This window comes from Trematomus bernacchii, unplaced genomic scaffold (assembly GCF_902827165.1).
Source record: "Trematomus bernacchii unplaced genomic scaffold, fTreBer1.1, whole genome shotgun sequence".
In the NCBI taxonomy this organism is placed as follows: domain Eukaryota; kingdom Metazoa; phylum Chordata; class Actinopteri; order Perciformes; family Nototheniidae; genus Trematomus; species Trematomus bernacchii.
The window spans coordinates 22,066,226-22,094,149 of record NW_022987564.1 but is presented as its reverse complement, the minus strand read 5'-3'; the positions used below and the strand labels follow the sequence as shown (position 1 = coordinate 22,094,149).

The following is a 27,924-nucleotide window of genomic DNA, read 5'->3' as shown; positions in this document are numbered from 1 at the left end:
GCAGTATCAAGAGAAACACGATGCTACAACAGATCTGTCCACAGTGACTTTTATTGAAACAAGGGGAAGCAGGGGGTTTACTTCTTCTTGGACACACCAACGGTGCGACCACGACGGCCGGTGGTCTTGGTGTGCTGACCACGCACACGCAGACTGGAAGGAGAGAGGATAAAGTTTAGTTTAAAAAAAAAAAAACATAGCTTATAAAAAACAGTTAGATCCAGCAGTACAACCTTCCAGATTTATCTGATAGTATGTAATGCACCAAAGCCCTGAGATGCCAAATGTACAACTTTAATACAATGCGCTATGAGTTAGTATCCCACTGAAATAATTAAAACTACTTCAGCTTTTTTAATTAGCCCTTAACAAAATGTAATGTCAGAGTGGCGAAGTCACGCCCATCTACTTCCGACCCATGGGACCTTATTTCGGAAAAATAATGTATTGAAGTCAATGGAGAGAGAAAACTTATCTTTCGGTCCCGTTTGAATTGTGCCATGAATTACACATATGATGTTTGTCAATCTTAAAAAATAATTTCCATGTCAAAAAAGTCAGTTTATCGTAAAACTGTTGAAATATAAGACTATGAAAAATACGCAACTAGAAAGACTACAAATCCCAGAGTCGCGTAAGTGATGTCACAATTGTTTTCCTCCACTAAGAGATAGCTAAGATCAGCGCCATAGCTAAGATAAGATAACTTTAACAAGATGCCTGTGTGCTTAGTACCAGGTTGTTCATACCAGCAATGGGTCTTGCTCGTTCTTTTGCTTCCCGTCTGATGAAAGGACTAGGAGTGTCTGGGTCAAGTTAGTTACCTAGCTAGTAGCTAGCACGTTAGTTAGCATTACAGCCTTGTCATTTTTATTAGCCTTAACATGAAGTAACATTAAGTAACCCAAAATGTTAAACAGTAAGAGTAGTAGTCATATTTCGTGAACCCTTTGAATAGTACTGTCACCGGTGTGATCATTCTATAATACACAATTTAAGCCCGGGGGAGAAATGCTAACGCTAACGCTAGCTTCGGCGATCTTCTCTACTTCATGCTATCTGCACAAATGGTTGACATTAAACATTAAAACGACCAGGCAGTTCAGAGAGAATCAAAGGAAGGCAGGCAGGCAGCTTTGCATGACATTCTTCAGGACGTGTTTCATTGTGGTGATAGTGAGGGTAGTCAATCGTTTTGTTGACAAGACAGTAGTGACGGCCATCTTGGTGACGTGTGTTGTTGACCAGAGATGTAGTTCATTGAGCGTTTCACACAAACAAATGTGTTACTTCACAGTTTTACGACACCTTTTTTTTTTTTGACTTGCAAAATTATCTTTTAAATTGACAAACATCATATGTGTAATTCGTGGCACAATTCAAACGGGATCGAAAGATAATCTTTCTCTCTCCATTGACTTCAATACATAATTTTTTCGAAATAAGGTCCCATGGAGGTCCACCGGAAGGGGAGGGACTTTGCTACTCTATAGACACCAAGACTGAGCAGCTTCAAACTGCAGCTCAAGGAGAAGATGCACCATGACAGCTTATGGTGATTCGATTTTTGCTGAAACGCTGTAGTCAACCTAACTTCATCGATTTGATTTAACAGTGCTCTCTGGCAAACAGGACGAACAATGCAGACGGTAACAGAAGTCTTACCCCCAGAAGTGCCTGAGACCCCGGTGAGCCCTGATCTTCTTCAGCCTCTCCAGATCTTCTCTCAGTTTGTTGTCCAGACCGTTAGCAAGGACCTGCAAACACACAGCAACAGTTAACATGTTTGTTAAGGGATTGCATAGAGTTCACCTTTGAACTACTTCACTACAGTGCCTTTCAAATATAAAAGTTCATTTGACATGTCACTAAACCATTAACACAACATTTAATAGCAAACTAATTAGGCAAAAGTCCCTGTAAATTCCTGCAGCTTGTCTTTAAGACATGTGAATAACAGACAAGTAAAAAGGAAATCTGCTAAACACACAAGGGACAAAACTATTCCAAAACAAGCTGGAGCCCTGGCTTTCAAGTTTTGATTCATTCATTCGTTTGTGATAAAGACATGTAAAGTCTGCTCAAATAACTTGACGTTTTAAGTTTAATATAACTATTAATGCTAAAAACTTTTTGGAATGATTTAGAATGCTTTACTGTCACCCACCTGGCTGTATTTGCCGTCCTTCACGTCCTTCTGCCTGTTGAGGAACCAGTCAGGGATTTTGTACTGGCGAGGGTTCTGCATGATGGTCACAACACGCTCCACCTGACAACACACACAGCTGTTAGTTCACAAGAACAATAATAAAGTGGAACAAAGTCAAATCACAATCTGATTACAGAATGTTGCCACAGACACACAACTGTAAACACATGACTGTGTAGCCTCTGCACACATACAGTAAACACATGACTGTGTAGCCTCTGCATACATACATATGTATTGATTTTCGCATATGCACACAGAATCAGGAAACATTTGGCATTACATATTGTCAAAATGTTTTAAGTATTTCTCACTCATTTATCCACAAAGCTATGGCAAATTAAAACATTCCATTTTGACAAGAGTTTAACATGTTTTCCCATTTACTGCCAGGACCCTGTAAACAGCCCCAGCTCTCTCACCTCATCGTCGGTCAGCTCTCCGGCCCTCTTGCTGAGGTCGATGTCGGCCTTCCTCAGGACGACATGAGCATAACGTCTGCCAACACCCTGCGAAGAAACGAGATGAGATTTAATAAATATGATAAAAAAGTATGATCTAACACTTAAAATCAAGAATAACCCACGAGGTCCATATCTCAAATTAAGATGTAAATAAAAAAGAAATAACCTGTGAGGGCATGTTAAAACCACAACACAAAGCACTTCATTTTATAAAACCATACCTTGATGGCAGTGATGGCGAAGGCGATCTTCCTCCTACCATCGATGTTCGTGTTGAGAACACGAAGAATGTGCTGGAACTTCTCAGGGATGACAAGAGACTGAAAACAGAAGATTTCAGAACATTAGGAGGGCAGGAATCTCAAGTTCAGACATTGTTCATTTTTAAATACGTGCTTGAAATGCTTGATCAATATTAGTGGTGATAACCCTTATTGAAGTAGGAGATACTTAAAATCAGGGTAGCAGTAATGGCAGTGGGACTAGAACATTATGGATGGCTGTTTTTTCTACAGGTGGCTATCCGTTTCCGTCCATTACTCTCATTTCACCTATTTCAGCAGCATGTTTACCTTCAAACGGCTGAAGACTAACTTCATTTACAAGAAACACTGCTTTACTGACTGCTAGCATGTTTGAAATGGCCAAAATAAAAGTTCTTAAGTTAAAAACTGTGCATTGTTATGTTATTTTCTCTCTTAAGTCTGAATTTGATATGGGTTTTTAGCTCTGATCAGTAGTACATGGCCAAATAACGTTCTGGAAGTATAGTATGTGTTCATCTGAAGCTAACAGTTTTGGCTCCAGTTAGCATAGCTATTATTACTCTAAGCAACAACTTCTGTGCACCTCCAGAACCTTCAAAACTACTCAGACCAATAGGTTACCCATTCCAAAGCAACTCAATCTTCAATATGATATGAACCGGCTGCCGGTGCACATTCACCGGTGAAACATGTACCGTGCCTCCAGACATGCTACTACATAAGTCATAAGGAGGTTTGAGGCTAGTTAGCGTATACAGGTAGCCGCCTAAATGTGAGTGTTTCTGTAACTTTAACGACGCCGGTAACTTGGAATATACCTTGCGGTAGTAAAGCTTTGCTATAAACAGAGCATAACAACAACATCCATAAAATTACGTTGTATCAATAGATGGAAAAGCCTCCATGCTAGTTAGCTGCACCTCAGCTCGGCGTTGACAGTAAATCGAGTTACTATGTCAATTTCTGTGACCAATACGCAAGCAATTCAACATCACTCCACTTGCACAGACTGTCTAATATTCAATAAACGTATGTTTGTAGTAAATAACAGCGATTAAAGCCTGATGATTGCGGATTTCCAAAGTATTCCAGGTTGACAAAAAATGTACTCACCATCTTGGAAGTAGGTTCCGTGCGAAGAGGAAGCTGAAAGGCTCTCGCGAGAGTTTGATACTGTCCGTGAACGGAAGTCGGTCCACCGATTTTATACACCGGTTAGATACAAAATATATAATAAACACACATAAATATAATTAGCCATGTTTACGTTGTCCGACGGAGTACTTATTAACCAATCTAGTTGACCTTAATTTTGTTGAGACTGTCATTGTCTACATATATTTATGTTCATAAACGCAAGGACGCTTCTTCCGTTTCTGGGAACGACGAGGCGGAACTTTACATCTGTACTTCTTTTTACGTTAGCGTAAATTCGCTTCAATGGCGGAGGTGGCTGCAGCTGGGGGAGCTGGTCCCGATGTCAACACAACTGGAAACCCGACAGAAATGGCCATGGCGTACTTACAAGACGAGGTGACATTTTATAACTTCTATTTGAATCTCAGCAGTTGTGAAAAACTGTAATATGTGTTTATGGTCTCTCATTTCTGTCTCCTGTTAGCATTCAGAACCAGAGACAGTCATTATCAATGAACTGCAACTGTACAAAGCTGACTGTAGTGCATATTGCTATATGGACAGATAAATAGCTTTGAGTGTAAATAAGAACTGTTTTCAAATTGGGTATTTTTGACGAAGTATGTTGCTTGAAGTTTAAGCCAATGTAGCTGTTAGCATCCTGTCAAAACACTGGAAAGCTGAATGATTTCCTGGATGAAAAATGTGACGTCATATGCGTTGCAATATTTGGCCGATAATTCAATTTACTTCACATTTCTGACCCAACTTCAGGAAATATAATCTCTGGAAACCTATGATGGACATTTTTCCTTATTCACTAATACTTTATTGACAATTGATGAATCAGTCGATCATGAAAACAACATGTAGTTGCAGTTAAATTGAGTTGGCTCAAGTTAGCACAGCAATTATTATTCTTACCACCAATTTATCTCCAAAGCCTTCAAAATGACTCAGTCCAAAGGACCCTAAACATCCATTACTTGTATGTATGCACCTGCCACCTGCCAAATCCATGTTTTCTGAGGCAGTAAAAAGTTCAGGTCATATGACACTTTAGTAAATACGTTTTCCTTATATTAGGAAAAGAAAAACCTTAATTACAAGAAAATTAGGAAAAGGATGACATTGTACATTATATTCCATATGTTATATACTCTCTGGTACCACAAACTGTGTGTAAAACATAATCATTTATTCTACTTGTTTTTTTAAAAGTGGGAACATGTGTTTGGTGATCCTTCACAGTGACAAAGGAGAAAAATAAAATCATTCCAGAGACCTTTCACCACATTAAATAATGATTTGTTTATAATTATGTCTGTTTTTATTCTAGAATACTGATGGAGACATCCCAGACATCAACCTGGGAGAACTAGACCTCACCACTGATGAGTTCATCCTGGATGAAGTGGACAGTAAGTCAACATTTAGCATTTGAATGTCTCATAATGAGATCTGGATACAAAGGAGATCAGCACAGATGAATTTAGCTTTCTTCTTGGCCTGACATTACATCTTTTACATTTTTACAACCTGCATCAACTACCTGCATTCCTTAATGACAACTAGATCCTATTAAACCTTCTGTATTGCATCAACTACAGATTTAAGTTCATAACTCAACACTGCAGCCTGGTAGAGACAATCTGTGGTCCAGAGTTTCTGTTGGAAGTTTGATTTGTCATGACTGCCCTTCGTCTCTTTCTCCTAAAGTTCATATCCAGGCCAATCTGGAGGATGACCTTGTGAAGGAGGCGCTCAAAACGGTAGGCGCATTGTGGCTCTGATGTTGAAACATGGAGGTCTAAGAGAGCAATGAAAGTATTTCTCTAAACAAATACTACCTGTCGTCAAAAAAGACATGCTCAGCACCTGTTGTTGTTACTATTGTAATATGTCATCTGTCATTGCTATCTCCCTTCATTCATTAAGAACATATTAGGGGAGTGAAATTCAATAAGAGATATTGAAACCAAATACAAGTCTATTCAATTAGGTGAAAACTGCATTTATATTAGCCAATTGATAGCATGTTTTCCTCAGCTTTTCTCAGTACACTGTGTTTGATAATTGTGTGACAGTGTTCCCTCCTCCTGTCTGTATTCAGGGTGTTGACCTCCGTCAGTACTCCAAACAGGTGGAGTCAGAGCTGCAGAGGATTGAACAAGCCTCCATTAAAGACTGTATCCTTTGAATATTACGGTCTATACTTCATTTATATTACAGCTTAAAAAGAGATCAACATTGGCATCAGTCCATTGTTTTGGGGTATTTTCTATATGTGTCTTTTCTAATGCAACAGTCCCAAATACAGAAGGAATAGAAAGAAATCACTGCATCGTAAAATAGAATAATTTGTATTCTTTATTACCAAAAGACAAAAAAAAAAAATCTTATATATGTCTGCTGATATACAATATGAATGTAAACAAATGATGCATATTGATATGAGTATTACCACACACATCTTGGTTCCTTTCAGTGATGTCTTCAAATACAAACATTGTAATCACTCATTTCACTTTGTTCATGATATATATATGCATATTTCCTTTTGTTGTTGTTTTTTGAAATGCTTTATCATTATTAAATGATTGTTATTTTCCTGACTGCTGATCTGTCAGACATCAAGGAGAGTCAGAACATTGCTCTGCTGCACAACCAGATCACCGCCTGTGACTCCATACTGGAGGTAAGAGATCCCACAATGCACTGCATGTGGAGTCAGTAGAAGATAATGTATAACGAATACAGGGTGTTAGATCTTAGGAGGCCTTGTCAGCTCAGTTTTCTCCATCTCAAAAATCCACAGAGAATTCCTTCTGTCGATATGACAATCTGCGACCAAACTCCCAGTTGTATCGTCCCCTTAAAACCCAGGATTTAAAAAAAATTCAATTAAAATAGAACTTCAATCGTCCAGGAGGAAATTTGTTTTGATTTCAACCCTTGTTTTCCGTGTGTTGTTCCGCCCTTCCAGCGTATGGAGGGCATGCTGAGCGGCTTCCAGTGCGACCTGTCCTCCATCAGCAGTGAGATCCAGACCCTGCAGCAGCAGTCGGTCAGCATGAACGTGCGGCTGAAGAACCGGCAGGCGGTGCGCAGCCACCTCAGCCAGCTGGTGGACGAGCTGGTGGTGCCCGGAGCCATGATCTCGTGAGTGGGGGGGAGAGCTGGGGCTCCAAACAGCTGTTAAAGGGATAGTTTTGTTTAAAGTAAGGTTGTATGTATACTTGTCCATAGTCAGTGACCACCTCCAGTTTAAGAAGCTGACAGGAGCACTAACAGTAAGCCTAGCAATGTACTGCTGTGGACATAGCCCCCAGTAAATGAGGCGGGGGGGGCAGAGCGCTGCAGCAAATTTCGCAGTGGTTAAAGGATGGTACTGCCCCTTTATTCTGCATGTTGAAATAGCACAGTTTAAACCAATTTTCTAAACTTTGCTATTCAGCATTAATAGCTTATTAATACTAATAAACCACTGTATATTGTAATATTCATGTTATATTTGTCGTACAATGTTACATTTTTCTACTTTAACCTCTTGTGTTTAGATACATATTTTAATTTTTAATTTTATCGGACATTTTACTTAACTTCTTATTTTTGTATTAATATTTGATTCTATTATATATTTGTATTGCGCACTTCCTTTAATATTTTATTCTTAAATGGATCAACGGTCCTGAAACCCAATTTGCCCTGGGATAAACAAGGTTTTCTGGTTATATAACTGTAAAGGAACTTACAATTGCTTTACTTCCATGCTAGTATTCTTGTTTATAAAACTGAAGGCTAGCCAACTGCCATCTACTGTAGATAAAACCCAATGGTTAAGTACCTGATGCATCCCTCTTAGCGTGTCCATGAGGAGAGTGTTGATCTGATGTTATCTCTTGTCTGCGCAGCACCATCCTGGACAGCCCTGTGACGGAGCAGGGGTTTCTGGAGCAGCTGCACGAGCTCAACAACAAGATCAACTTTGCCAAAGAGCTGAGCTTCAGAGAGACGCTGGCCTGCTCCGACATCCAGGACATCGTGGACCGCCTCAAACTCAAGGTGAGACGGAAAGGGGAGGGTCTAAGAAACTCCACGGTGGATATGTTGGTTCTTTAAATTGCAACATTTTTTTACAGAATATTTAAGGCTGCAAGTACGGGGTTAATCAGCCGATGGTTTAAAGAGGCCCTATTGTTCTTCATGGAGTTCTACCTCTCCTCTAGTGTGTTCTATAAGTGCTGTGCCTGTAAATGGTCTACAAAGGCTCAAATCCCTGTGTTCCCTCCAGAGGGAGTTTCTCTCCCACACACTTTTTTAAAGCGGTTCCTTAGTTAAAAAATAGTCAGGGATTATGGGTACATGATATATATTCATATATTTCTACTGCCGGGTACCATTTACAAGTGTTAACATTTCAATTGTTCTACATGGATTCCAGAAGTGGCATGTTTTTTTAGTTAGAGATTCAAAGGTTTATTGCCATAACATACCTCATTTCAAACCATGTTTCTGGCAGAGTTTCAGAAGGAGCGCTGAATAATGAAACCTGATAATAAACCAATTAGGAACTAAATGCTTTTTAAACCTGTTACTGGCACACACGTCAACCACCTGAAGTCGTGCCTAAAGCACTTACATAATGATAAATAACAACTGTGGTGCCATAACAAAGCACAAAAGATAGAAAAGGAGAAAAACAGCAGTCATTCTTCTAAAATGTGTCCCTGAAAATAGCTTATCATGTCATCGCTTGTTGGATTTGAACTTGGCAGGGTTTCTCACAAGTATAATTATAGTATGGCAGCAGCAACAACAACAACAACAACAACAAAACAAGGTTCACAATTTGCTACAACCCACAATGACTACATCAGTTGTCTTGTTTTGGCCAACAAACAGCCACACAATATTCAGTTTACTACAGTGTAAGACAAAGAAAGCAGCAAAGTCTCACATTTAAGAACTGGACAGATCACATTGTTGGTATATCGTCTTCGATATGACTTAAAGGTCCCATGTCATGGCCATTTCTACTGATCATAATTCCATTGTTGAGGTCTACTAGAATAGATTTACATTGTTCAATGTTCCAAACTCACATTGGTTTCTCATACAGCATCTCTGTATAGTATGTGTATTCACTCTCTGTCCTACACGCCTTGTTGGAGCTCCTGCCCCCCCCCTCCCTATGAGCCCTCTGTGCTCTGATTGGTCAGCTCGCCCACTCTGTTCTGATGAGTCCACCACCGTTACAGCGGAACATCATATGTGTTACAATGGTGTTTGTTAGCAACCAGTAATGACAAACAGATGAGAATGCTGCGTGGGGTCTGGGTGCCGTGTTGGCGGGACGTTGCGGGACTCGCTGCTCCGCCCTTTGAGGCTCGAGGAGCGGACAGTGTGAGCTGGATTACTGGTGTCATTTCCTGGTTGCTGCGTGGGGTCTGCGAGACACCGCAGCCAGGCTGTGAGTGTGTTTGTGTGTGTGTGCGGAGATCCGCGGAACTGCGGCTGAGAAAAGATAAGGCTGAGTGTGTGTGTGTGTATGAGGAATTCCGCGGAGCCGTTACGTCACTATGACCAGGAAGAAAAAAATGGAAAAAGAGAAATGTCCAACGAGGCGTTCTGGGGCAGCATAGACAGGTCTTTTCTGTGTTAGAGTTTTACTCCCTACAGGCTGTACTTTGAGGGTTTGTGACTCTGCAGACCGTTTACATGCAGAAAAAGCTTCATAACACAAGGGGACGGGTAATAACCGGAAAAGCATGACATGGGACCTTTAAACCCTTAGTTGATGAATAAAATATTCACAGATGAATTTTCTGTCTGTATTTATCCACTAAGTGTTGCAACTCTGAAAAACCCTCAGTAAAGGAAAGCGCATTAACATTGAGTTTAACAGATATTCTGCGCAGCACAGACATTCTGTCGATTGATTTCAATTAAATCTCTCTTTTCTTTAAAGATTTGGAGAAACAAGTAAAAAAATATCCTTCAAAGGTACCCTTCCTCCATTTCTCTTTTTAGTACATAACCAACTCTATGCGCTCAATGGAGCAAATAAAAAAAAAAAACTTTAACTCTCCGACTCCAAAAGAAGAGGGTGGATAAATATTTGGAAAAATGGGATTGTTACAAACATCTAGGATCTAAACAGTGTCTTAGTATTTGTCTGCCCTCTTCATATGTACTGTGAACTCTAACTGGTAGAGTAGAAAGGTAAACGGTTCTATGTTAAATAAATAAAAGTATAACAAATGTTATCCTTTTAAATGACTTTGTTGCTGACGTGAAACTATCTTCCTTCCTCACTTCAGGCGGTGTCAAAGATCCGAGAGTTCATCCTCCAGAAGATTTACTCCTTCAGGAAGCCAATGACAAACTACCAGATCCCCCAGAACACTCTGCTCAAGTACAGGTGAGAGCAAGACATTTCATACCACTTAGGAATATATCAATCTTCTTCTCCATTTAAGTTCTTTATTGGAGGTTTTATTGTGTAGAAAAACAAACATGAAAAGTCCAGCATAATAATTACAAGTAAGCATACAAAATAATAGTAATTTTGATTGAATTCAAGCACACTGTATTGTATGTTTTAAAGATGCTATAAATGAGTGAGCATTTAAACTTCGGCTCTTTAACTCTGTTTTATTTCTTCTCGCTGTAGATTTTTCTATCAGTTCCTCTTGGCCAATGAGAGAACAGTTGCTAAGGAGATCAGAGATGAGTATGTGGACACGATGAGTAAGATTTACTACAGCTACTTCAAGTCGTACAGCGGCCGGCTGCTCAAAGTGCAGGTCAGTGGCTCCACACAGGACATGCAGTATGTACCAAACAAATACACTCTATTGCCAGCATAGGGAACCTGGAAGTGTTGAGTACACCAAAGTGTTATGATATAAATGTATAGTACGGGTCCCCAGCACAAAGAAACTGACTAATGCCTACTTGTATATGTTGGGAAATTTGCGCAATTGGCATAAGCTAAAAAATGGCTTGGACGATTTTGCCAATTCTGGAGTGTTTTTTTAGGTATATTGAGGATCGAAAATGGCAGTTTTGAGTCCCCTAAAACTTTAAAATCAACCAAAAAATTCATTGAAATCAGCCAACCAGGAGAACAAATATGGCTACTTTGTGGTTAAACTGACATTTCTGATCCTGAAAATGGCAAGAATTGTTTCAAGGTCCTCAATCACCCCCAAAACCACTCAAAATGGGTCCAAATGGCCAAGCCTTTTTCCCCCACTATTGTCTGCATATGCTAATTAATGCTAATTAACACAACTTATGCTGATTGTGCAAATTGCCCAACATATGCCGGTAAGCATCGGGTAGTTTCTATGTGCTGGGGACCCGTACTGTAAATGTCTACATAAAGCTTTGGGGTACTCAACATTTCCAGGTTTCCCTATGAGCTGGCAAACAGACTAAATCTGTTTTGTTGAGTATGAGGAATATGACTTGTAGATCAGAATATCTCTGCAGCTCACCAATACTGCACTATATGGCTCTAGTCCATATTGCAATTTCGATACACTTTGGATTCATTTTAGACTAGTAATAAAGAAGCATTGGGCTTTTGTCAATTGAAATGAAGAGATGATTTTGTCTGACAGGGATGTTGTATCAGCAGTGGCAGTAGGAGCTCTGCATTTCTATCACAGTGTTGTTGCTCTCTCAGTTAACATGGTCAATAACGTGTCTCTGTCCTGTGTGCAGTATGAGGAGGTTGCAGACAAAGATGACCTGATGGGAGTAGAAGACACCGCCAAGAAAGGTATGCTTTAAACTGTGTGTGAGTGTTTGTGTAGCGCATGTATGTATGTGTGTGTGTGTGTATCCATCACTAACAGGAATCGCATGCTGTTGTGTGACGCAAGCAAACATATTATGGAAACAGTTCAGGATTGACAATAACAACCATGGCTCCTCTCCAAGACACACTACAGACCTGGCAGAGGTGTGTGTGTGTGTGTGTGTGTGTGTGTGTGTGTGTGTGTGTGTGTGTGTGTGTGTGTGTGTGTGTGTGTGTGTGTGTGTGTGTGTGTGTGTGTGTGTGTGTGTGTGTGTGTGTGTGTGTGTGTGTGTGTGTGTGTGTGTGTGTGTGTGTGTGTGTGTGTGTGTGTGTGTGTGTGTGTGTGTGTGTGTGTGTGTGTGTGTGTGTGTGTGTGTGTGTGTGTGTGTGTGTGTGTGTGTGTGTGTGTGTGTGTGTGTGTGTGTGTGTGTGTGTGTGTGTGTGTGTGTGTGTGTGTGTGTGTGTGTGTGTGTGTGTGTGTGTGTGTGTGTGTGTGTGTGTGTGTGTGTGTGTGTGTGTGTGTGTGTGTGTGTGTGTGTGTGTGTGTGTGTCAGAACAAACCGGGCAGGGTTTGACACCAAATGACACTGTCATTTTCTTCATTAGTTTATAGGGATGCACCCATTTGAAATATGTATAGATATGCGTGTGGCGTGTGCAGGTGTAGAGCGAGCGAGAGAGAAGTTGAGCGAGCATAGTTTCTGGAAGTGAACGGGAGTAGCAGCAGTATAACAAAGTCACAAATATAAACAATGGCCTCCCAAGAACATTGAATGTTGGATTTCATTTACCGATCCTGCAGACACCCGCTACACGGGGAGGGGCAACTCACAGAGGAGAGGAGACACAATATAATGCTATGTATTGAGTGCATTGAGCTTTTAAAAAAACATTTACAAATGATTTATCACAGTGGATATCAAAAGTATTCACGATACAAAAAGCATTTAAAAAAAAAAAACGTATCTATTACTTACACAAAACAAAGAAACAGAAATAAATTAAATAAATTAGGGGAACATTTACAGCATTTAAAAATGTAAAATAATAGAAAGTACATTTTGATTAAAGAGGCCAGCATTACATTAATAGATGGGAAACATTGTAAATTGCAGTGCTATTGCGAGAAGAGTGAAGAAAGGATATGGGTGGTAGTTTATCATTTCCAGTGGTTCTATTGGTGTTTCAAGGGTGTGAGACAGATGCTCATTGTCCTCCTGCTGCAGGTTTCTTCTCCAAGCCGTCTCTGAAGAGCAGGAACACCATCTTCACTGTGGGCCAGCGGGGGGCCATCCTGAGTCCTGCTGAGCTGGAGGGGCCCATCCTGGTTCCACACACAGCTCAGAGAGGAGACAGCAGGGTGAGACGTCACTAACACTTCTAAACATCTTTACATTTCCTGCTTGGTGCGAGTTTTTAGTCTTTTCAATTGATGGATAAGGTCTAAGTCCTTAGAAGGTATACACATTTCGCAGGGATATATAGAAACAGTGTTAATTTTGGCAGATTTGTTTTAGTAGTGTTTGTCATTAGATGACATCTCCTAGATATGTATTTTTAGGTACACTTTTTGTAATTATTAGTAAAAAGAATCTCCTAAATTTGAACTTTTTTCAGTGCTAGTCTAATGCTGCGTTCACACCGGACGCGATGCGATGTTTGGGGGCGGTGCGATTACATGTAAAGTCAATGAAGCGGTTGATGCAAATGTCGCGGCGCGATTGAGGCGATTGGAGGGGGGCAGCGATAACTGCTCGAGTTACAAATTCCCGTGACGCGATCTCGCGGTAGCCAATCAGCGATGAGGATCTCACTGACGTAGAACCACAAAACCAAAACATCAGCCGTTAGCTGTTAGCACTCAGAGCTCACAGCTCCTCATATCTGTTCAGAAACTAGACAAAAGTGAAACAAGTACAAACCACAGACTGCCTGTGTCATGGTGAATACAGTCGCTGCTTTATTTATGTCTGTAGGCCGTTGTTGTGAGTGTGGACGGTCGGAGCATATACTGCGTTAGCTTAGCCTGGTCGATCCGATCTTCATTCAGAAAACAAGCATTTTAAAAGGTTTTTCGCCTGCCGTCTGTCTGCAGACTTGTCAAAGCATTAATTCATGGTTGTTACTAACTTGATCAGTATGTTGTTACTTCGGCATCATTTAGAAACGTGTATTACAATTTAATCACGGTCAAATATGTTCATTTTGTTGTAGTTGTAGCCCCCGAGCCAGCGCGTCTTGTTTGAATGATGCGAGTAAACACAGCTGGCAGCCGCGGTGAAACTCGAGCGTTTAGAGCGATGCGATAGGAGCGATTAGAGCGAAGTGAATATTCGCATCGCGTCCGATGTGAACGCAGCAAAAATGTGCCAAATGAACGGTGGCCGACAGGTGCAAACATGCTATAACTTTCAAAAACATTTAAATTAGGAGAAACACGCTTACTAAAAGCGCTGGATAAACAACAACATTTAGCAGCATGACAGCAAGGCATTGCACAGAAGTAATGAATCAAATAAGCATTGATGGATGACACAACATGCGATGAACAGAATAAGTTAGCATACAGTGTAGTAGACGAACATCTTACACAAATATAATATATACAGAAATAGAATTCTATGAACATACATTATACATTTTGCAGTTTGTTTTATAAATGTAAATGCATCAGGTAGAGTTTGAGAACAAAACGCACAAATGATTACGGGTTATTGAAAGGGAAAAAAAAGGGAAATCTGTTTTAAAAAACAAACATACAGCAGGGAGAATATATTGAACATTTCAGTCCATCTAGTCTCGCCTAGTACACGCCAACTTGTAGAAGAAAATGTATTCCAGAAACACTGATGTGAAGCTTCACTTATCATCATGTACTGAGGTGTAGATCAACACTAACATCTTGTGGCAGATCTTTTTTTTGGTATTTAAAATAATATTTATTAAAAAAAATGTTCTGCCAACAAACCTTTTACAGCTACTGATTGACAGTAATCATACAACCTAAGTCAAAGTTGTTTCAAGCAATAATCAGTTATATGTTGATAAATCCCACAGAAATGCCAGTTTTATATATTATTTTATGTAGAATAAAATGTGAACAGGGCAAGTTTTTAAGAAAGTAAAAACTAGTGGTAAGTGTACCATTGTAATTTATAAAACAGGCTGTATTTGTATTTGTATGCAACGTGAACTTGTTGTATTTGCAACTTTGTATTGTTTTCTTGTGTTTTTTGTGCAAGTTAGGATACATAAATATTACAATGTGTCCTAGGTTTAACTTTGTATGTATGTTTAAAATATAAATATTCCATACTCTTTCACACACTTTACTTTGCTTTCATGCCATCATTGCCTTTGTAAGCTCAGAATATTTAAGTATATCTTTAGTACTATGTACTAAATGTAATTCATTTTAAACTGTGTCATGGCGACAAGAATCCAAATCAAATTGTGACACAAGATTTTGTGTGTGATGTAAACACTTGAAATGAAATATGTTCCTCCCGCAGTATCCCTATGAGACGCTGTTCCGCAGCCAGCACTACGCTCTGCTGGACAACGGCTGCAGGGAGTTCCTCTTCCTCTCCGACTTCTTCATGGTGACAGGAAACTCTGCCCTCGACCTCTTCAACAGCATCATGGGGAAAACTCTCAGCATGTTCCTGGTACGACCAACAAACCTTCTCTGTTGTGCTCAAACCTCAGGTTCAGCTCCTCTTAACTCTACATTAGAGACAACATGGTGGCATATTGTGATATTCAGTGTATTGTGTGTGTGCTCCCTCCCTGCAGAAGAGCATGTCCACTTATGTGTCCGACTGCTACGACAGCATCGCCGTCTTCCTCTGCATCCACATCATCCTCCGCTTCAGAGCCATCACCGTCAAGAGGACCATCCCCGCTCTCGACAAGTCAGTGTCATCAGTTAGTCATTTCAAAAGCAAACTATGCCTGAGAAGCATTTTCACCCAGCAGGGGGAAGACACAGCTTGGTTGTGTCTGCAGACATTATCCTACCGGTGCAGTGATGACATATTTTTGTAGGATAACCTGAAAGTTAGCATCATAAGGGCTTCCTCATCAAAAAACTTGATTTGGAGAAAATAAGATCTGTGGCAAACACACGTTTTGTTCAGCAAAATAGTATCCACATATTAACACTGCTGTTAACATTGGGCTATAAACAAACCACATCACAGTCGCTTGACTTCACGTCACCACCGCTAAGCTAAAGCTAAAGTTCTGCACGATGACGTTTAGTAGTCTCATTTAGACATTTGTAGCAACCTCCATTTTGATGAGCTTCAGACATTCACCAGTGCGGTATTTACTGACATATGTTTGTTGTAGAACAAAACGTAAACATATCTAAAGCTTGTGTTAACCTCAGGCCTTATTTCTGGCTTCTAACAAAAACGTCAAAAAAACGTTGACTTCCAGATGAGGGAGACATAAGTGGTGAAATCTTAACTATTTTCTGGGACTCATTCCTGCACCACTCTATTAAGTTGAGCTCTATTTTCCTCCACCATCTGCTCTCTGCATTATATCCTAGATTATGATGAACATGAATGTGTGTGTGTGTGTGTCAGGTACTGGGAGGCGGTGTTGGAGCTGCTGTGGCCGAGGTTTGAACTGATCCTGGAGATGAACATCCACAGCATCAGAAACACAGACCCTCAGAAACTGGGAGTACTGGATACCAGACCGCACTATGTAGGTCTACACACACACACACACACCCCCTGCATATCACCGCTTTCAACAGTGTGTTTGAGTGTGTGTTTGTTGATTTCAGATCACTCGTCGTTATGCAGAGTTCTCGTCGGCCATCGTCAGCATCAACCAGACGTTTACCAACGAGAAAACACACACTCTGCTGGGACAGCTGCAGGTACACACACACACACACACACACACACACACACACACACACACACACACACACACACACACACACACAGACACACAAAATTGTGTAAGAAGACAGAAGGTTGTACGTTTATAGACAGTTTTGCCACCTGGGACAAATAAACCACAACATGTGAAATGACTTTGATAACAAATCAAGTTACTAGGGCAGAAAATATATGCAAAAAATAACCAATTACGTACTTAAAGGGAAAATTCAAGAAAAAAATCTGAAATGCATATCTTTCCTCTCACCCTATGTAAACATCTAGATTTGTGTAAGAGCTGCTGAGTCTCTGGTTTCTCCTTTAGAAGAGATACTGTATTAGCTGCAGGGATGTCTGGCTCTTCTTAAAGGAAATCAGTCATACAAAATGAAACCTGAGTGTTTGTTTTCCAGGTGGAGGTGGAGAACTTTGTTCTGAAGATGGCGGCAGAGTTTCCCTCCAGAAGAGACCAGCTCATCTTCCTCATCAACAACTACGACATGATGCTTAGCGTCCTCATGGTCAGCCTCACATGCTGCTCCACCTCCTGTTTTCATTCTGATTTACTCTTTGATTTCCTGTTGTCATGTGAACACGTTTATCAAAGGTGTCCTCATTCCTGCTCCTTGTCCTCTTAGATGATGGACATACAAATCTTTGTTTTTCTGTGTCCAGGAGAGGGCAGCAGACGACAGTAAGGAGGTGGAAGGTTTCCAGCAGCTGCTCCTGGCCAGGACCCAGGTAAATACCACAGGGTTGCTTTTATTCTCTATCTAAGCAGTCCCATTCAGATGAAATATGTATATATGTAATAAGTGTGACTACAACCGGTTTTTAAAATAAGGTGTTAACTATGTTAAAGGTAGGGTTGGTAAGTTTGAGAAACCGGCTCGAGATCGCTAGAATTTGAAAATACACAACCGGAGAAAATCTGCCACTTCCTTATAGAGCCCCTCCTCCAACACACAGGAACGCGCACATGACCAATGAGGGCACGAGATAAGTTTGTGCACAGATGGAAGGCTGACAGGCAGGTAGGCCATCCAGTTATTTTAGCCGGGCCGGCTAAAATGATTGGTCGTACTTTTTACAGTACCACGGCTTCCACAGATGACATTTTTTTATGGATTTTTTGTCAAAGCTCTTCAGATATTCATTGCTATCGGGATGTTAAGAGCATTCCATGGAATATAACAAAAAGTGTATCTCGAGCCGGTTTCTCAAACTTACCCACCTTTAAGCTATGGCACATATGGAAATAAAATACATGAAAACATGTTACTAGGGATCCTTATGAATTATAAGAAAATACCACTTAATTGGGAGGGAAAAGTATTCATTTGATGTAATTTGTTATTATTACACTTTTTTTATGAAAACTGTTTTAATAAATGATTCCTGCATTTGTAATTTTAATCAGAGGATCTTATTTTATTTATTTATTTTTTCTTTCTTTCTTTTTTTACCCACAATGACTTATTACGCCATTATATATTTCCTTTTGTTTAACTTCAGGAATAAATACATAATACATGTATATACATTAAAACATTTAAAGTATTAATTCTTAACGTTTAAAAAGCTGTGAAATAAAGCAGATTAACTGTCAAATGTTTCCAAATGTTCACATTTACTAAAACTGTGGGATCCTGACTCCCTCCAGGAGTTTATCGAGGAGATTCTGTCCCCCCCCTTCGGAGGGATGATCGCCTTTGTGAAGGAGGCCGAGGCTCTGATGGAGAAAGGGCAGCTGGACCGACTGAAGAACGATGAAGGTGAGAAGAGTCCATTTGATTCAGCTTGATATCTTCTCTTTAATTAAAGAGGCCCTTTTCTGCTTCTGGGCTTTCCCTCTCCTCCAGTGTGTTCTACAGGTTTCTGTGCATGTAAATGGTCTGCAGAGGCTACAATCCCTGTGTTTCCTCCAGAGCAGGGGTAGCCAACACGGTGAGAGAGAGAGAGGGGGGGGGAGAGAGAGAGCGAGCGAGAGAGCTAGGGAGAGAGCTAGGGAGAGCATACCTTTATCTATTTAATATAGATAAAATAAGAAATCATCCCAATGTGTATAGGACAGTAAAAAAAACAAAAAACAGTTTGAAAGGAGAGTGATTAGTAAAATAAGCATAAATAAAAAGAAAGAATGCTAACTAGGTAACATAAGATAAGAATAAACTAGTTTAAATGATTTGTTATTGGTTGTGATCATATTCTAAAGATGTTTGGATTATTGAAAAGTATACAGCTCTCTTTCATCTGAGTGTTGAGAGCTGTTTCCATAAATTCATCTTGTGCTCAAAGTGCTCCAGATTGATGCTTTTCACTTCAACATTTAAAAAGAATCTTCCCGGGGTGCATGCCCCTAGAGGAGGTGAGGACCCCCCTAGAGGAGGTGAGGACCCCCCTGGAGGAGGTGAGGCCCGTCCACCCCCAAATAAAGCAGGTTAAAATAATTAAATTGCATACATGTTCTTTGAGTAAACACTGCAAACGGGTCCCACAGACCCAAAGAGCACACAAAGGTTAAAGGTCAGCATATCATAATGTTAAAATGTGCTAAATATATACACTGCAAAAAACAAAAAAAAGAGGAGTAAAAGTAGCCCCCGACTTGTTTTATTTTTTTAAAGTAGCCCTCACCCTAAAAAAGGTTGGTGACCCCTGGTCCAGAGGCTAATGGGGCCCCTTTGAAAAAAAAATTGAAAACTATATTAAGTATGTTTTAAAGAAATAAGGAATACAAATATATCTGGAATAAGCCAAAGCTCAGAAATAATATAAAATAAAATATAACCTCATTAAAGCTGAACAGAGCTGCCACTTCAAATCGCCTACATAACTCAGACATGCCAGCGTGAGCCGGATTCTTTCACTTCACGCTTCAGTTTCTTTTTACGGAGTAATGGACGGCGTATTCATCAGCGCTCCGCTCAGTTTTGTTTCCTCTCTTTCTGGCTCAAAGATTCAGCTGCCCACATCCTTTTTTTCAGATAGCACACTTCTCGCTGTTTCCTCTCTCACTCACCATATTATGCCTGTGTCACATAAGTCATATATATGTGGTGTGTGTCTTTGTGTGTGTGCAGCTCGTATCACTCAGCTGATTCGGGGGTTTTCCAGCTCGTGGAAACAGTCTGTGGAGGCGATGAGTCAGGATGTGATGAGGTCCTTCACCAACTTCAAGAATGGAACCAGCATCATACAGGTGAGACCCCCCCCCCCACCCCCCAGAAATGACATTACAACATCCAATACGAAAGTGCATCTGAAACAAGCTCTAATAACATAATGAAAAATCTATTAATCCACTGATTATTATTATCATTATTATTATTATTATTTAAAAAATTAGATTTGACTCCTGCAAACACAAATACAGGACCGAAAACCATGAATAAAAAGAGATGGACAAATGAATTACAATAAATATGTCAAAACTAAATTACACAGGTTTGAAGGGATTTATTTCATTTAATTGTTTATTTAGCAGGGACAATGCACATTGATGAACACTTAAAACCAAAAAATGCAAATAGTGTAAATATGCCGGATTTTAGCTTTGAGCTCATTTCCATCCGCAGTCCCTCACATAAAACATTTAAGAACATGACAATTATACACATAGCAAAAACAAATAGATGATATGCAAAAAGTGCAAAAGAGCATGAGCAGCATACACAAGCATTTACCACATGGCAGTACACTATAGCAGCTACGACATGTAAGGTACAAGAGAAGATACAAGAGCTACATAAAGTGCAAGAGGAGATGCCCCTGTGATAAAGTGCATTTAGCGGTGATTACACGTCTGGTTGTTGCTCAACCATTCTTTGAGTTGACCTTTAAAACTATTGAGAGTGGGACAATCCCGTATCTCAGTAGGGAGGCTGTTCCACAAAGAGCTGCCTTTAACGGAGAGGACATTTTGTCCAAAAGTGGTCCGTCTGCAGTGGACCTCACAGTCTCCTCTGGTTTCTGACCTAGTGCAGCGTCCAGTGTGTTTTCTGTGGATGAATTCCCCTAAGGGGGGGGGGGGCTGTCCATGTAAACATTTATAAATAAAGCACATACTTTTAAAAGACTTAAAATGGTCAAAACTTAAGAAATTGTGTTTGTCAAGGATGGTACAGTGGTGGTATGAATGTGGCTTTCTGTCAATCACCTTGATAGCTCTCTTGTACAGCTGTTCTATGGGTGTCAGGTTTGTGGCACAAGCAAACGACCAGTTTGTCAAACAGTATTCAATGTGGGATAGAATCATACAGTGGAGGTATGACTTTGCAGCATTGACAGTTAAGAAGGGTCTGATTTGTTTAACATTTTGCAAGTTGAATTTAATAGTATTGGATACTTTCTTAATATGTTTCTTAAAAGTCAAGTTTGAGTCCAGTATGAGTCCAAGATACTTGAAGTGGGAGACTAGTTCTATTTCTGCTCCGTTTAAAAACACATTGGATCCTTCGATTTTGACTGGTCGTTTACTGAACATCATGCATACTGTTTTTTTTTACGTTTAACTGTAAGCAAATGTTGTTCAGCCAGTGTTGAACCTTGTCCAAAGCTTTTGAGAGACAACATGAGATAATTTCAGTGTTCTTCCCGTGTACAAAGATGACCTCCCCCGGGAAGATTTTCTTTTTTAATTATTGAAGTTAAAAGCATCAATCTGGTGCACTTTGAGAGCAAAATGAAGAGATCTATGGATCTCAACACCCATATGAAACAGAACTGTAAACAGATGTACTTTTTTTGAATGGATATTTTACTAATCACTCCCCTTTCAAACTCTATTCTTGTTTTACTGTCATATAGTATTTCATAACTGTTCATTTATTCTCTTATTGTTTTATAGCCTAACTATAATGATCATATGAAGTGTGCCTCGGAAATTCTTGTTTACATAAATGGTGATCAAACTGTTTTGAGACCCACTGAGATAACTTAGACTAAAGTGAACTATCTAAACACTGAGAGAGTCCTTTAGCTCACTGAGCTGACGGTATCTGACAGGAGACGACTTTCCTTTCACTTAGTTTAGAAACAGCTTCTAATATCGGTTAGCGCAGCAACAACAATCTTCCTCTCTCTCTCTCTCTCTCGCTCGCTCACTCGTGCGCTCGTGCCACACACACGGAGCGGAGCTTGAATGAAACACCCAGAAGTAGGCTACTTGTACTTTTACTGTAGCATATCATTTTCGAATCAATCATTTTTCAAATGATGAATTTCACATATAAAAAAAAAAAACATACATTTCTTGGGGTTGCTTAGCAGTTGCTCGGCCAATTGTTGGTGTTGCTGTAGCAACTGCAAGCTACCGCCTGGCGCCGCCCCTAGATAGATACCAGTGCAGAGACCACTGCACTGGTAAGGTAAAACTAGGCCGATTTAATAAGATGTGAAGTGCTTTGTAACTTTGACCCGCTTGAGTCAGCTTGATTGAATACACAAAAAACAATGAAGAAAGTTGAACCAATAAACTAACACAAACTAACTGTATCACTATAACATGATGATGATGATGGTGATAAAGAATGCATCTAACGTTCCGCTGTTCATTAAAAAAACAGCGCATTAAACAAACCAAACCATCATGCTCTTTCTTTGAAAACCATGCGGAAATGTCGTCATCAGCAGGCCATCACGTGGCTTCCGAAAATAACCGAGTGACTAGGCCTGTCACGATAATTAATTTTGTTGGACGATACATTTTCCCGGAAATTATTGCGATAAACGATAATATTGTCGGCACCGTTGTAAGACCCTTTTAGACCACTAACATAATGATAATATATAATAATAATTCAAGTACATCCTTTCAAACATAACTTTGTATTGAACATTCAACATGGCAAATGAAATGTGAAATAATATTAAAATATATAAATTATATATAAATATAAATATATATATATATATATATATATATATATATATATATATATATATATATATATATATATATATATATATATATCTATATATATATATATATATATATATATATATATATATATATATATATATATATATATATATATAAATAAATACATAAATAAATATGAGCACACATTGTCTCACAAGCAAAAAAACCCTCCTTAAAATAGCAGTCAAGTGTACTCCACTGTTCATACAAAAACCCAGATGCCTCAACAGGCCATATCCAAATCTGTATTTCAAAGATTTCTAGCAAGGAACAACAACATGTTTGCATTGTCGGGCAAATGCATCTTTGATTGCAAACTGTAGGGAAGGTGGGGGCTCTCCATCTGCTGCCGTGTTTGCTCCCAGCTGGGAAAACGGAATGGGTAGGTTGTGTTTCAGGTGCAGTTTAAGGTTGGTCGTATTGCTAGCTTTTGTTGCTACCTTTTTAAAACAAATGCGACACACTGCCCGGCTCATTCAAGTCCGTAGGTTCGCCTCGTTGAAATATTCCCACACCGGAGATGTGGTATTAGGTTTTGCAACCACTTACATTTAACTTCAAATTCCCCTCGAGTAAGTCACACGTTGTCTCCTGCTTGTCTCTATATTATTAACTTGGCTGCTACACTGCTGCACGCGGAGTTTCCTGACCTGGCTGTGTCATGGGCTGTGTGTGAGCCCCGCCCCTCACAGCGCGCCGGGCTGGCAGACACAGGCCGTTTCTCAATGTCGAGTACGCTTGCTTGGTAGCACATGTCTTCCGAGTCACTTCCTTCAGAAGCAAGGCAAGAATACTTCCTGGCATTTGGAAAACGAAGAGTGGAACAGGCGAGCAAGTGTGCAGGTTTGCGTCATATGAGAGGCCCCGCCTTACATCTTCCGCCACAGATTTGGGGAAATTGGTCCGTGCGCAAAGCATTGTGGGGATTTTAAGGACGCGAAGTCTACCCATGTGCAGCCTCGAAATTTCCCCCAAACCAAGGACGCGGCCTCGGTGGAATTCCAAGTATGCTGGACATTGGAACGGTCCTGCTGCGCCACTTGATGACGTAGCATCCTTGAAATATTGGCTTGGAAGCCAATATCCTCGTGATTGAGAAACGGCCACAGTCCGCCTGGCTAAAATGCTGGTCACATCCTTATGTAAACAAACACGGATGTAAACGGCAATTTATCGAGTTCAGAAAAGTTATCGAGTCCATTTTTATTTATCGTACGATAAGTCAATTTATTGATTATCGCGACAGGCCTGCGAGTGATACGAGTAGATTTTAGCCGAGACCGGCAGAAAGTTTGTCTCAACAAGACGATCCACGAGCAGAGATTTGAGATCCACAAGCAGAAATGTGAGATCCACAAGCGCATTTTTGGTCGACAAATACAAAATGGATTCACAAATGCCTGATCGAAAGTTGTAAATGTTAAAGATCTTTTTTTTATTTGTAAAAATATTTTGCGTATTTGCAGATCCGTTTTACATTTGCAAATTTATTTGTGAGTTTGCAAATCTTTGAAATGCATTTGTGGATGGTGTTTTACATTTACAAATCACATATTTACACACAAATGATTGTTATGTTCATACAAATAATTATGAGACAAATCTAAGCCCATACCCATTTCTCAGCTACCTTAGAGACACAGGGGAGGATGCTGATTGGTCTGTAATTGGACATCATTGCCTTATCCCCAGATTTAAAGATCGGTGTCACCGTGGCCACCTTCCAGGACGATGGGACTTCCCTCGTGCTGATAGATTGATTCACTAGCATAGTAATTGGTTTTATTAGACCGTCCATTTGGAGTGAAGTCCAGTGACTGTGAATCAGAATCAGTTTTATTACCAAGCAGGTTTACACGTCCGAGGAATACGCTTTGGTACAAGTGGTACATACAGAGACACAGAAAGAAGAATATGTAACCAAAACAAAAAGTACAATTTATAAAAGCTAAGACTATTGCAAGAAATACAAAAAAAAGACAATATTACACATATATACACACAATATAGTTATGTAGGAAACTGAGTGCAGTCGGCCAGCAGAAAAGGGGTTGTTTAAAAGTGATGATGGGGTGAACGAGGACATCCCAACTCATACCGGAGGACTCCTCTGTCCTCGCGTCTTATGGGGGCGGAGCTAAGACGTGAGGAAGAGACGCTAGTGAAGGAAAGGAGGAGGCCAGATAGGCAATTGGGATGAGCCTGTAGTATTCTGAAGCCTGGCCCTTCTCTCCCCATGTTCCTCCTGCACAAAGCTCCTTTATCTAGATATTGAGTCCTTGTGATGGCTTCTCAAATGTTAGTCTAAACACTCTGCTCCTCACATCTCTGGGTTATCTGCCACGTTGGCCTCGCATACCGAAGAGCACTGTGCCGGTCTGAACTCTGATCAGCTATGAGCAGCTCATGGCATACATATATCTACATTTTAGGGTTTGAATTGATTTAAAAACAGGTAAGAAATAGCAAAGAAATTACTTAATAATGTTTATATAATATTCACAAAGACCTCTTGTCAATGTGAACGGGTCTCCATGCTGAGTAGCAAGCCTCCTGAAAATAAGTGAGTGTTTTATTTGTATATCCAATGCAGCCTCCATAATACTCGTACGGGAAACAAATAAAGACATGAATCCTGGGCTGTGGATTCCCATGAGACGACATTCACCACATGAATATGTTTTTAGAGGTTACATTTTTATCATTTTTACAATTCATGGACGAGGCTAATGGTCCTTTAAAACATTAATAATCTCTCCCGAGGGAAACATGACAATTATTATTTTGTTTTCACGTTGGCTCGGAGTAACATCTAGTCCTTCTGAGATCTGAAACTCATCAAACACATTTCACAGGTTTCATTTTCCAGAAAAGGAAAGTATGATGTCTGACGTGCTGCTGTGTGCTCACTGAATCGTATCTCAGAGTAACTCATGTTTTCCTGAAGTATTGATGCTTTTGTTTTCATTCTGTAAGCTTTATTACCAGTAGATCTGTGTTCTGTCCAAGTGTAAATAAAGGTTCATCGATTGAAAGTGATGATTATAATCAGTAATGGTTAATGGAGCTGCATCGATTATTAGACTAATCATTTAGTCTATCAACAAACACATTCAATTAGGTTTATAGCCCTTCAAATATGGAGATGTTTTGCTTTTCTTTGTTCTATATAAATCAATAATTTGGGTCTTGGACTGAGCAAACTTGATTATAGACATCTCATTGGACATTTATCTCTATTTTATGACATATTGTGAACAATTTAATCTGGCAGACAATTAGTTGCAGCCTTACTCGGGAATCTATCAAAAAAATCTTTCCGTTAAGGTTTTATTTTAAAATTGCTACAACAAATGTAATTTCTCACCCATTAAGTCCAACCAACATTACCAACACTCGTACCACAGGGAGAAGCAGCACATACCCTGGGCCACTGAAATCTTATTTATAAATGTATTTTATTATTATCATTTATCAGATTAATGAAAAGTAAATGTTTAACCCCTGAGCACTGCAACCTAGCATCCCCATAATTCAATGGTTTTATCCAACATGAATTCAATGGAATACATTTTTCTTTCATTCACAGCTAATGATTTCATTAGTCAATTCTCTTTTTTTGGGTTAGGGCTCACTTTCTGTGCATTTCAAATTATATCTATTTTGTATGATCATTAGCACAAAGGGAAGTAGGAAAAGGAAGAGGAAATAGACTAAAAGAGAGGAAGTGAGTGGTGTTAAAGTCATGACTCTGTTGCAGGGCGCTCTGACCCAGCTGATCCAGTACTACCACGGCTTCCACAAGGTCCTGAACCAGCCCAGCTTCAGGAGCCTGGCCGTCCGCTCGGAGCTCATCAACCTGCACCACCTCATGGTGGAGGTGAAGAAGCACAAACCCAACTTCTAACAGGAAGCTGCGTCAGCGGGGACATGGACACACACCTGGACACACACCTGCACACACACCTGGAGTCTCCTCTAGTCTCCGCCCCTGACATTTATTCTGTAAAGCATTAACAAAACACACTTTGCTGCATATTCCCTCCAGCTGCAGATCATATCAGTCGGTATCCATATGGACCAAGTTATTGAATGTTTCTATTTATTTCATTTCATGTCACTCATCTCTAAAGAGAGATGTGGGGGATAATTGATTACCCTAATAATAACAATCAAGCTGTGCATTTAGATTTAAGATGTATGAAAACAATATGACTTATGATAGATGAACATATGTTAAAGTCCACTCAGTTCTGCTGCTTATAGTTTTCTGCTGAAATTCAAAACATGTTCAAATAAATGAAAGGAAATGCTCTTTTATTGAACAAATTAAACATTGATGTGAACACAAACCCACCGATACAAAAAAGTATGACAGTTGCAGTTTTCTACTGGCGCTCTCTTTTCAATAATTCAGATCCCTGACAAGAGTCGCAGTATCGCGTTGCATATAAGTGACGTCTAGTGCAGTGGTTCTCAACTGGTGGGTCGCGACCCAAAAGTGGGTCGCGGACCCGTTTCGAGTGGGTCGCGGATGTGTGAGTGAAGAAAGAAAAGTTTGAAAAAAAAAATTGGAATTCTTTTTTTTTTTTTTTGGGGGGGGGAAAGTCAAACTTTTATTTTGAAGGCCCGATTTTCTTCTCAGAGTGTACCAGAATGCGTAGTTTATGTTAGTAATTCTAAAAATCTCCTGGGGGAGAATCCCCCCAGACCCCCCTGCTGGGGTTGGGTTTCAGCATGTGTGCCTTTTTATATAGTTCAGCTTTGATTCCATCATCTGATTAAACCTTTTTTAAAAGCATACTTTAGTTCTGTTAAGGGATATATGCACTGTACTTCACTTTTATTAATATTGTATGCTCAAAAGCGTATATATTACAGCACGATTTTTTGTTGAATAGATTTGAGTGCTTCAAAATGTTGGGTCGCGATGTATTGACCAAGTAAAACGTGGGTCCCGAGGCCTGACCAGTTGAGAACCACTGGTCTAGTGGTTACCTCTTTCCTAACAATTGTATGGACGGGAATAGAGCTCTCAAAGAAAACACAGGAATGATCAGAGAGCGCAACATCAGTCACCACAAGCTTAGAGATGTTCAGACCCTTTGAGATAATCAAGTCCAGAGTGTGCCCCTTATTGTGCGTCGGACCCTTGACATGCTGAGTCAGTCCATCATTATCGATAACACAAAACAGTTTCAGCCCCTCTGTCCT

General features: G+C 39.9%; 2 protein-coding genes across 2 annotated transcripts; one reads left to right on the top strand and one right to left on the bottom strand.

Moving 5' to 3' along the window:
* Nucleotides 1-33: 33 nt before the first annotated feature.
* Nucleotides 34-4,266, bottom strand: rps18 (ribosomal protein S18). The gene is made up of 6 exons (XM_034125130.1): nt 4,053-4,266; nt 2,895-2,993; nt 2,632-2,718; nt 2,168-2,269; nt 1,666-1,757; nt 34-153 (listed from the first exon to the last, which is right to left on the bottom strand). The coding sequence occupies exons 1-6, from the start codon at nt 4,053-4,055 to the stop codon at nt 78-80; spliced, it is 459 nt and encodes a 152-aa protein (XP_033981021.1). The 5' UTR covers nt 4,056-4,266; the 3' UTR covers nt 34-77.
* Nucleotides 4,267-4,330: 64 nt separating this feature from the next.
* vps52 (VPS52 subunit of GARP complex) lies at nt 4,331-27,030 on the top strand. Its single transcript, XM_034125122.1, has 20 exons — nt 4,331-4,472; nt 5,416-5,497; nt 5,796-5,848; nt 6,190-6,265; nt 6,707-6,774; nt 7,063-7,238; nt 7,991-8,141; nt 10,400-10,500; nt 10,753-10,885; nt 11,811-11,868; nt 13,113-13,246; nt 15,399-15,554; nt 15,682-15,800; nt 16,482-16,605; nt 16,688-16,783; nt 17,201-17,308; nt 17,463-17,528; nt 18,451-18,562; nt 19,871-19,989; nt 26,471-27,030. Exons 1-20 carry the CDS (start codon nt 4,380-4,382, stop codon nt 26,615-26,617), a joined length of 2,172 nt encoding a protein of 723 aa, XP_033981013.1. The 5' UTR covers nt 4,331-4,379; the 3' UTR covers nt 26,618-27,030.
* The last annotated feature ends 894 nt before the right edge of the window (nt 27,031-27,924 follow it).